We start from the raw sequence: 12043 nt of genomic DNA, 5'->3' as shown, positions 1-12043 counted from the left end.
ATAGATCCCATACGTATACTACATACCACTCATATTATACTGCTTCCTAAAAAAGGACTACTATACAGTACACAGCACAGACAGCTATACATGTACATTACATGCATCTTTGCTTGATATTTTTGAAAACAAATATGGCTCAAATATTGTATTAAATGTTTTACACTGATCCAAATAAAAGATAATTATGATAATAAACATCACTGGAATTCATGAACTCAGTTATAATCAGTGTAATGCAAGGTCCATCATTTCATATGATTTGAGAACTGAAAGTGAGAACTTGGAAAGTGATTGCAGACTCAAATTCTCCAGTCACAGGGGAACAAGCCAAAAATACTATAATAATGAAACAGCACAAACCCTGGGTATTTAGGATCAGAAGCAAGAAAATCAGTAAATAAAATCTAAATAATAGGAAGCAGAAAAACAGACAGGTTACTTATCTCTCTTGGTGCCATGTAATATATAATGGTAGCATTATGAAAAAGGAACAGTAAAATGTGCACTAAGAGACTGTGGAGCCAATTTATTATTTGTGGAATAATTACAGCGGTTTAATGGTAGTAAAACACTTTTGAATGAATGCTATCCCAGCAAAATGTACCAAAGGAGATGAGTGATTGTCTATTTGTGCTATGAAGAGTACAAGTATGTTTCTTTATTTACAAAAATCAATGTTTGCTTAAAAAATGGTTGTAGCAAAGTGACAGGGGCATGGCAAAAAATGTGCACATATCGTCCCATTTCAGCCATTGACTGTAGGTGCGTCAGATCCCATATTTTGCATATTTCCTATATTTCTTACTGAACATTTTCCCCATTTTAATAAAACTAAAAGTAAAAAACATAAAGTTTTTATCATTGAACTTATTAAAGACAAAGATTGATTGCTTACCACCTAACTTTTCAGTTTGATAGCACTACTTAGTGCACATCTCTGAATGCTACATGCTGCACCTAGTCATGTCCTACCAGGCTCCCTATTCCCTTAAACCCAACCACTCCCTAGTATGCCCAATTGCCTTTGCAGGTACTCAAATAGATAGACAGTTGAGAGGTATCCTTATACAATATATTCTGATAATATTACGGAAATTAGGCTGATTAGTTCCAGTATTTAATTTGTTACAGAAAGGCTAAAATAGGAAGGGCAGTTAACATTACAGGTATGTTTCATGTATTTATTTATTTTTTTGCAGAACCCACAGATAAAATGGCCCAAGTGTCTCTCTGGAGTTATGTGTCCAGAATTGCTCCTGATAAGTTTGAAAATGTGTACGGGGAATTTACAAAAGAAGTTCGGAGCCTTCTTGCTGAATACTTGGAGAACCAACCCTGGTATGTGAAATTCTACCACATTCAACAAATTGGTATCATGCAAACACAAGTAAGATAGAGGCATTTTAAATGAGATTATTCACAAATAATGTTATATGTAGCATAATCATAACAAATTTAACATTTAAATAAAAGGAAATCATAGGATTTTTTGTAGCACCTCCAATTTAACCAGTTTGCCTGTATGGGGACTATATACTGTACATATATATATATATATATATATATATATATATATATATATATATATATATATAACTTATATACATATAAATTTGGCAGCACTCTATTTATTAGGGTCAGTTATGGGGAGACGCTTAAATATCCCCTCCTACACCCCTCTATTGTGCCAGTTAGTGCTTTTGCATTTCTTTCTGAGCTCTTTATCAAAAAACTTCATTGCGATGCCATCTTTGAAACATAACTGCAAACATCATTTAAATACAATGCATGTTCGTGTTGCTCACAGGGAGTATGTTTCTGGGTCAGATTCTTTCTGCTTGGAGTTGGCAAGTACATTAATACAGAGTTTATTGGAGGAGCTTAGGAAGATCTCCAGAAATAGTGGAGCTGCAGTTCATTTGGTTCATCAGAATATACAGGTAATGTGTTACCCACTACTGGAATATTTCCTGCATGCATACAGTGCTCAGAAAAAGCTTCACTTTGCACCTTGACTCTGAGTTTTTGATGCTGCTTCTGTAATCTTTTTTGCTCCAGTTATTTTGGCTTTGACCTGGCTTGTTCAGTATATCTACTGGATTTACAACTATTTCTAGCCAGGTCCCAAACTAACCTACATTTTCCCCGGCATGTCATGTATATTGATTGATTATTAAGCACATCCATTATTGTTGACAAACGATCTGTGTGTTATTGCACTTATCCAGACTAAAATGTACAGGTACAGCACCTGTTTCAAATTCTATTTTGTAAAGAGCCCCATGTTAAAGCAGCGTTATCTTATACACCCTTTTCTACAGCGTATTGATGTAAAGTGAAAGCCTTTATTTTACAGCCCAAAGGGAACTTTGGCAGTAGCTATTAGCTTTTTAGCAGTAGCTTTTATCTATTACACAGAGATCATGTATGTAGTTATATGAAACCTACATTTGAATAATTCTCTTCATTACTAAAGTCCTACATTTCCAAGTTTCTTGAAAATCTATGGTAGAGACCATAGGAACTCAAGGGAGAATCCCTAAAACCATATTTCAGGAAGCTGTTGATTTCATAAAAGAGACTAGGAAACTGGGAGACAGACTGGGACATTGTAGAGTGTGCAAAGAACAGACTGAAACAAGCAAAAGTAAGCAAAGGTCTGGATTAAACTAACAGAATGGAGCAAGCAAAGATTATACAACTGAGCAGACAGAAACAATGTAGAACAGAATAGGACAATGCATACATTGGCAGGAACATGATGAAGTTGGCAATAAACTAGGCAGATAGGAAATCTGCTTGGCTGGAAACTAGACAAGACTGAATACAAGGGTCTTTAAAGGAATTGCAAGAGCCAGGACTAACAAGAGCTGAAGTGCCCAGGCAGCAGTCCCCAAGCTCAATTGGGCAGGGGAAGGCTTTATAAAAGGACAAATCAGCTGTGATTGAGTGCACCTAAATATCCAGTGAGACCATTGTTTGTTTTATTGTTACTCAGTTGTGGCCATTCACATCCATCATGGGGTTTGTTGTATTATTTTAGAGTTATATAGCCTGTTGGTAAAGGGGTTATGCAGGGGTGTTAAGCAAACATCTCTGATGTTGTTCCAGAAATTGAAGCATAAAACATTGGTCTTGACTTGCAAGAGTTCCTGGGAAATTGTCAATTAAAACCTTAATAGTTGCATAGTTATTCTGAAGTTATTGTTGCATTGAAACACCTAATTGGCCTGGATTTACCCACAGAGAATATAATTTAGGATCATTACTCCAAACATGTTTCTTTAGTGTTCCCTTTATGGAGCCTGCTGTTATATTATATGGAAGCAAGCATTTCTTAGTGCCCAAATGCACTACTTAGCACTCATACATTTCTCACTAGTGGCCATCCATAGTTTGTGCAACTGTGATCTGTGGCTTGTGTGCTGCACTGGTAGGTATTAAGTGCAGAGCTCTATTGTACCTGCCTGTGTGCATTCCGAATGACATGCAATGTAAGGGAAGTGCCAGGGGACACCAAATTTCCTTGAATCTTCAGTGCATACAGTCTCTGTCCTACTATCCTACAAATATTTTCACATGCAATCTCTCACTTCTGTCTGAAAACAGCATTATCCATTTTGTTATTATAATCCTATATACTGTATATATAGATCCAATAAATCTAATGTAGCAAAACAATAGGTAGATGGGTTTCCAACAAATTAGAGTTCATAACTTTTGTGTGCTCGTATAAAGAAAAACTGATCTGAGTATTTCTCATTTGTTGATTGTGTTTTTCATTTTTGAATGCAGAGAATATCAAAGCAGGATCCAGTGCAGACAGTGCTGCAGATTAAACATCTTTTGGAAAAGGAAAAGTCGGTGGTCGTTAATCTGGTAAACATACATATTGTATAAAGTCATAGAAACAAATGTTAGGATGTTAGGAAAGGAAATTCAGTAGCTTTTCTGTTTATCCATATCTAACATCAGATTAATAATCCAAGATGGATATAGTATTATGCTGTTCAAGTTTTTGTTATAATCATATAAACCTAATACATATTTTTACCAAACTTTTTTATTTTGCATTTGTGTTTGTCTCTTATTGTGACCTGGCATTTCAAAGTCACAGAGGCTCAAACAGCATCAGTCTGGGGCAGGTTACAGAAGCTGCCATTGTTCTGAACTTCAGTCCAGAGATGCTGGACGTGTTGCATAGTTCTTGGACAGGTTGCAGGTAGTTGAAGTATATGAATCAAGAAATGTAACTCCAACCTTATGTATCCTGTGCATAATACCCAGAGCAAAATATCAACCCTACTAGAATATATAGTGCATGTAAAATGTAACCTTAAACAGTTTAAGGCTCCAGAGTGATGACCTATAAAATCAATTAAAACTACTTCATTCAAAAATTCAGACACATGGACATGCTGGGTTTTGGGTAGATAACTCTACTCAAAGAAGTTGCTCTAATTATAGTTATTATTTAAAAATACCTCTACTGCATCTAAGCAAAAGGCAAAACAATAGGTGAATAATGAAGAGGCGGGAGCCATTTTTTCTTCGCAAGTGTATTGCCTGATAAGCTGTCTAGCAACATGAACAAATCGAATTAAAGCCTTTTTAATATGGGACAGTGCTGTGAGTGCACTTTCATGATCTTTTTACACAATCTATTTTTTTCCTTTTTTTCTTTTTTAATAACAGCATTTTAGCAAACATTTTTGCTTTTCAAGTGTAACACAAGATAAGCTGTCTAGCAGTGATAACATATAGAATGAAAGCCTCTTTAAAGGACATGTAAAGCCTACATTTGCCTACAGTGTATATCAGTTGGGCATGTCTCCCCCCAACCAAATGGCATTATTTGTACTGCATATATCCTCTCCGCTTGCCAGAACCATCACATTTTCCTAAAGCAAATAGCAGCTTTCACCCAGATACATAATCAGTTACATTTAAATCTGCAAACAGCATACACACACACAGCAATGCCATCTCTTCCCTGGCTGCTAGACTGGAGGGCATGTTTAGTAATCTGAGCTTAGAATAATTGAGCATGCCCACAAGCCAGAAGTCAAAGCAAATTCCCGAGGGGGGGGGGCGAGTGGGTTACAGGAGGAGAGGGAAATATAAGTGATTAAGGAGATGTTGCTGCCTTACTATTAACCTCTGGACAAACAGTGTGGCAGGTATTGAAAGACTTCAAAGAGGCTGTTCATTGATTACATTTTTGTGTGTGGGGTTTACATGTCCTTTAATATGGGACAGTGCTGCATAAAAAGTTTTCCTCCATGACCTTAACTGATACAATAGAAGAGAGTTTTAGCTCAGAATAAAGTCTATTCTGGTCACCTGTTTAAAAGAAAACATCTTATTGGTTGCTATGGGGTACTGCTCCTGGTGCCTTTTATTACATATGGGGGAATGAGTCGTGTCATCTCTAAGAATGTACATTCCACACTCATTTCATTGCTTACCTTTACCTAATTCATAAACACAGAGCAGATTTATGTGGGGTTAAAGATGCAGAAATGTAAGGAGGCCCCTGAAAACCATATATTTTTGGAAATTACAATTTCACACAAATCCAAAATGGGTGAATATTTATTTCTACTCCCAAATTGCAAAGCTTTCCTAAAGTTAGCAGCTTTGACAGCATTTATGAAAATCGCCTAAATATGTTGCAATTTGCCTCGTTTATCTAGCACAGATGGAGTATGTTCACCTTGGGGCCCCTAAATGCCACATACTTGAGTAAACCTATAGACATTGGGCATCAAACTGTTTAGTGAACCCCTGGGGTACATAATTAGGATGTTTTATCCTGGTATCTAATGATATGTGGGAGATAAAATGCTGCAAAGTGGAAGCTTTGAGGTGATTTTTGGAAATGTAATCAAAATGGACAAATTTAGGAAAGCTTTGGGGCTTGGTACTTTGGAGTAGAAAGACATGGGTACCCATTTTAGATATCTGGCTTTCTGGGGTGAATGTTCTTTTTTGTAGCTTTACATAAAATGATGTAAATATTTTGATTTTGCATGAGCTGAAATGACAGAAATGATAGAGCATATAGGGGTATTTTTATTGTCACATACTTAGGTAAATCTATGCACATTGGGCATAAATCTGTTCAGTGAACCCCTTGCGTTCATATTTAGGATGTTTTATCCTGGTACCTAATAGTATGTGGGAGATAAGATACTATAGACTGGAAGCTTTGAAGTGATTTTTCAAAAATGTCAAAAATTTTGATAAAAACCAATAACTTTAGGAAAGCATTGCAACTTGGTAGTTTGGAGTAGACAGGCAGTTCTACCTATTCTGGATTCCCCAGAATCTGTTATTTCTAAAAATGTATACTTTTCTGGGATATATCTCTGTTAGTGGAATTATTGGCCTTGAAATCTAAAGTATGCAGCTTTCTGAAGCAGTGCTTTGGAAATTTGGTAGTGTACTGCTGAGAGTTTTTGACCTATACAAGTGAGAAATTTCCATAAAACTATATATATTTGGTATTGGCACGTTTCCAAATCAGTATTTTTGTGCACAAAATAATTTTTGTTTCTGGTATGTGAGTTTATATTATGGAAAATATTATTTTTTTTAGACTTTGGAATTACACAAAACTTCTAGCATATTTTGAAAGCCTAGGTTGTCCTAAAAAAACAATATATTGTTTTCCTGGGTAAACTAAAAGTCCCACCAAGGAAAGGCCCCTAAAGTGAAAGAGTGCAAAATATTCTGGCAATAAAAGTTCCGCTTTGACCAAATCAGCTGGCAGTGAAAGGGTTAAAGAGCAAACATGATGTCTGAGCCCTTGTGTACTTTACTCGCCATTTACACGTAGTGCTTTATGTTTTTTGTCTGGTTTGCTGCTGGAAGGTAACCTTTGCTTTGATCGTTACACTATGGAGATATTTTTAGATGATTAGCTCAGAACAGATGTGAGAACATGTTCAGTGACTTGTGACTAAACTAAAAATATAGTAAGCGTTACGACATGATTGCATAGTAATTGTTTCAAATGATATTTGAATTGCCTATTTTGCCTATTACAAAAGCTGAGAGAAGTAAAGTATTATAGTAGTAATGGCAGTGTTGTAAATAAAAGTTGTTGGGCCTCCAACAACACAATCACTTTTGCAGTTTCTACAAACATAATCTGAAACTGCCCATAACCCAGGACTCTTCTGGGTCTTCCACACTCCAGGGATCTCCAGCAGCAACTGTTTGTGCTCCTTCTGTTGCACAGGTTCCATAACTATGAGGCTTTGTGGTAAATTACATTTAGAAATAACTTAAACAACACTGAATATTTTTAATCAATTTATATTGGGATGTTGCTCAGAATTACATATTCTGCAGGCAGCACTATATTCGTGGGGGAAGTAGTTTATATGTGCTGCATATGCTATTGGTGGGGTAGGGTGCAAAGTGTGAAAAACATGGCTGCTTGCACTAGCTTTTTTCACTTTGCATCCTGCCTGCCAGGAGTGTTACCCTATAGGCCATCTGCACAAATCATCAAGAGTGTATAGTTTTTCAATGTTTTTCATTTTTTTTCCATCTAGTTTCCACGCTCAAATGTGAGCCTCATCCAGAAAAAGGAAGAAATGCAGTTCAATGTACAGATAATGAAGCTAAAGCATAAACTCCAGCAAGTTGCAATGGTTCAACAACAGTTAAGGGATTCAAAGGCGAACATGAGCTTCCACAATCAAATGCATGATGTGGCAAGTTTACATATGGTAAAGCTGCATTAAGTTTAAAGGTGTAAGACAGAAAGAGTAGTTGGCATGAATTGGGCTAATTCAAGATGAAAGACAGTACTTGTTATATAGCACTAATCTCTGTGCATGCATACTTATTTTACACTGCAATTAATGCCAGGGTGGTCATCTATATATTTTAGTTGCATTTTTATTGTCCCTGTATAGTTTACTAGCCTAGGAGTTTTTCCACAACTTCCCTTTTGCATCTACTTAAAGGAATACTAACACCAAAAAATTAAAGTGTTTTAAAATCATTAAAATGTAGTGTACTGTTGCTCTGCACGGAAAAAAAATTGTGTGTTTGCTTTTATATAGTTTATATAAATAAGCTGCTGGGGGGAGTCATTCAAACTGGAAAAAAGGAGAACATGTCCAGGTTACATAGCAGATAGCAAATAAGCTCAGTAAAGTAAAATGATGTTTTACAGAGCTTATCTGTTATCTGCTACGTAACCTGTGCCATTTCAACCTGTTTCAGTTTGAATGGCTACCCCCATGACTACACAGCAGCTTTGTTTATATACACTATAGTAGAGTTAGTGAAGCAACTTTAACCAGTGCAGAGCTACAGTACATTATATTTGAATTACTTTGATACACTTATTTTTTGCCGTTACTGTTCCATTAATGCTTATATATATATATACATATATATATATATGCCATGAGGGACCCTTATGGTGCCACTGAATGATTCACAATTAATACATATGTAAAAAAATGTTCAATTTATCACATATGATTGCTACATAACATGGCTGCCCGCGCCGGGCCGGTACTAGCTGAAAGCAATTTCATTGTGACAGGTGCTGCTTAATGCACAACATATCATAATGTCATATATATATATATTGATAATGGGTGAGCACAGAGGGCCTCTTGTTTCTGTTTGTATCAATTTTGTGGTCACAGCCTTCTTGCACCCCTGCCTAATGGTATAAAATTTAGTGGTGAGCACAAGTTCCCCTTTATATATTGGGCACATGAATGAATGTGTATATATATATATTATACTGTACATATACTCAGTGTAGATTGTGTCTACAGCAATGGGAGGTGCTTGTAAAGGAATACTTTCAACTCTTGGAGAGCGCTCAAACTCAGGCCCTTAAAAGGATCGGTATCTGGAAAAGACAGCAACAGCTTGCAGGAAATGGCGCCCCATTTGATGAGAATCTGATACCCCTGCAGGAAAGGTAAGCAAGCGGAAATTCTTCTGCAATGCTATTGAAACCATATTAAAGGGGTCAATTGTATAATTATTTTCCCTTTAAGGAATGCTATCATCACATTATTTTCCTGTCTTAAACATTTTCCTTTCATTCTTATTTATTACTATGAGTTGGTTTATTACTATGAGTTGGTTTCTTTCCCTTGCTAAGCTTCCATACCCCAGTCACTCCAGTGAGCAATAATTATTTGATACTTTAAATTTAAAGGAGAAGGAAAGGCTAATAAAGAGTTAATCTCAAGCTGCGGGCATACCTTCAGTTCTCTCAATACTGCCCTTATGTCTCCCCATATTTCACCTGTTCAGATGATCAGAAGCCAAACAGGAAGAAAAAACGCTGAGCTGTGTAAAGTAAGTTCCCATAATGCCTCACTCCTGCACAGACATGCAGAACAAGTGAACATGCTCAGTTAGTTACACTATGGGGCACATTTACTAAGACACGAATCTGAACCGAATTGGAAAAATTACGATTTGAAAACGAACATTTTGCGACTTTTTCGTATTGTTTGCGATTTTTTCGGCGTCTTTATGACTTTTCGGAAATTGTCGCGACTTTTTCGTTACCAATACGATTTGCGCGAAAAACGCTAGATTTTGCGCAAAATCTGGCGATTTTTTTCGTAGCGTTAAAACTTGAGCGAAAAGTTGCGCCTTTTTCGTAGCGTTAAAACTTAAAAGGTGCGACGTTTCGCGCAAGTTTTAACGCTACGAAAAAATCGCAACTTTTTGCGCAAGTTTTAACGCTACGAAAAATCCCCAGATTTTGCGCAACTTTCGGAATGGCTACGAAAAACTCGCGTTTTTTCACACAAATCGTATTAGTAACAAAAAAGTCGCGACATTTTTCCGAAAAAATTGCAAAATACCGATCATTACGAAAAAAACGCAATCGGACGCATTCGGCCCATTCGTGGGTTAGTAAATGTGCCCCAGCTTCCTGATGATTGGCTCAGATCCACATTCCTAAGGGGGGAGTGAGTTCTTAGCATTCTTGAGGGAGGGGGGAGCAGGAAAGAGCAGAGAACAGAAATCTGCCTGTCTCTGGCACAGGAATTACAGACACAACTAATTGTAATTTTGTAAATAATTGTGTATTTTGTAAATAATTTTGTAAATAATTGCGTATTTTGTAAATAATTTTTCAGAGAACTCAGTACAGCATTTCTGTAAGTGCTTATGGCTGTAATTACATAGACCAGTGCTGTCCAACTTCTGAGGTGCCGAGGGCCGGAATTTCTCTCGCATACATGGTGGAGGGCCGATAATGGAAGCCAGTTTTGGCCACTCCCCCATTTGAAACCACACCCACTTCAAACCACACCCATTTTATCACAATGGTCGCTGCAGGGATATCAACTATCATTCATATGTTAAAGAATTATATTATGTAATATTAAGACACACCCTTAAGTCCATATACCTCCTCCCCTGTGGATAGCATAGCAACCCGCAGCACATAATTACACACCTTAGGGACCATTTAATGGCTATTTCCAACTGCTAACAAACTCCAAGAACAAACCCCTGCCAGGTTCACCTCCCACAGGCAGCATAGGACAGACAGAGTATGGCACACACAGGCAGCACTCTGCCTGCCCTATGCTGCCTGTGTGTGCCATACACTCCCTGCCCTATGCTGCCTATGTGCCATACTTTGCCTACCCTATGCTGCCTATACACAGGCAATGGGGGTGATTACAGTCTGAGCCTGAGGTGTGAACACTGCAGGGGGTGAACAATGCAGGGATTAAAAGGTGTGAAAAACACAGGGGATTACATTTTTAAACAATACAGAGGGATTACAGCCTGAATCTGAGGTGAGAACCATGCAGGGGGCCAGTTAATCTCAGTACTGATACCATTTAAAGTTTACACAAAGTTAAAGGAACAGTAACACCAAAATATGAAAGTGTATAAAAGTAACTAAAATATAATGTGCTGCTGCCCTGCACTGGTAAAAGTTGTGTGTTTACTTCAGAAAGTCTACTATAATTTATATAAATAAGCTGCTATGTAGCCATGGGGGCAGCCATTCAAAGGAGAAAAGGCACAGGCACATAGCAGATAAAATACTATTGTATTCTACAAAGCTTATCTGTTATCTGCTATGTAACCTGTGCCTTTTCTCCTTTTTTCCAGCTTGAATGGCTGCCCCCATGGCTACACAGCAGCTTATTATATAAATTATAGTAGTGTTACTGTAGCAAACACACCAGTTTTACCAGTGCAGGGCAACAGTGCATTATATTTTTATTACTTTAAAGCTCTTTCATTTTTTAGCGTTACTGTTCCTTTAAGCCATCAAAGCAGTCAGACAGGTGGGGGGCCACACAGAGGGGGGTCGAGGGCCGCCAGTTGGACAGCACTGACATAGACCTTTCTAATAAAGCTTACTTAGTTTTTACCTTTCTTTCTCCTTTAATTCACAAATTCTGACAGTTGTCAGAGGGATAATGAATTGTTTCTTCATACCTGCTTACCAGGAGCCAACCTTTGAAACATTGCTGCTTTAAAAAGTTGGCTGCTTTATTAAAGGGGTGGTTTACTTTTAGGTTAACTTTCTGTATGTTATAGAATGGTCAATTCTAAACAACTTTTCAATTGGTCTGCATTGGTTATTTTTTTATAATTGTTGAATTATTTGTCTCCTTCTTCTGACTCCTTGCAGCTTTCAAATGGGGGTCACTGACCCCAGCAGCCAAAAACTATTGCTCTGTGAGGCTACAGTTTTATTGTTATTGTTACTTTTTATTGCTTATCTTTCTATTCAGCCCCTCTCCTATTAATATTCCAGTCTCTCATTCAAACCACTCCCTGGTTGATAAGGTAATTTGGTGAACCCTAGCAACAAGATAACTGCTGATTTACTAAACTGGAGAGCTGCTAAACTTAAAGCTAGAGCAGAATATCACTCTCTGCATCAGTGATCCCCAACCAGTGGCTCGTGGGTAACATGCTGCTCCCCAACCCCTTGGATGTTGCTCTCAGTGCCCCCGAACCAGGTAGTTATTTTTGAATTCCTGACTTGGGGGCAAGTTTT

General features: G+C 37.4%; 1 protein-coding gene across 1 annotated transcript in view; it reads left to right on the top strand.

Moving 5' to 3' along the window:
- The window catches only part of stat6 (signal transducer and activator of transcription 6), a 73153-nt gene that overhangs the window by 33284 nt on the left and 27826 nt on the right, over positions 1-12043 (top strand). The window contains exons 2-6 of the mRNA XM_002939709.4: positions 1203-1341; positions 1811-1943; positions 3799-3882; positions 7569-7745; positions 8817-8965. Of these exons, the coding sequence (XP_002939755.1) occupies positions 1217-1341; positions 1811-1943; positions 3799-3882; positions 7569-7745; positions 8817-8965 (668 nt within the window). The 5' untranslated portion in view covers positions 1203-1216. The remainder of the gene's footprint in view (positions 1-1202; positions 1342-1810; positions 1944-3798; positions 3883-7568; positions 7746-8816; positions 8966-12043) is intronic.

The sequence above is a fragment of the Xenopus tropicalis genome, chromosome 2 (genome assembly GCF_000004195.4).
Source record: "Xenopus tropicalis strain Nigerian chromosome 2, UCB_Xtro_10.0, whole genome shotgun sequence".
NCBI lineage: Eukaryota > Metazoa > Chordata > Amphibia > Anura > Pipidae > Xenopus > Xenopus tropicalis.
Note: the sequence above shows the minus strand (reverse complement) of the source record. Positions and strands in the feature narration are given on the sequence as shown.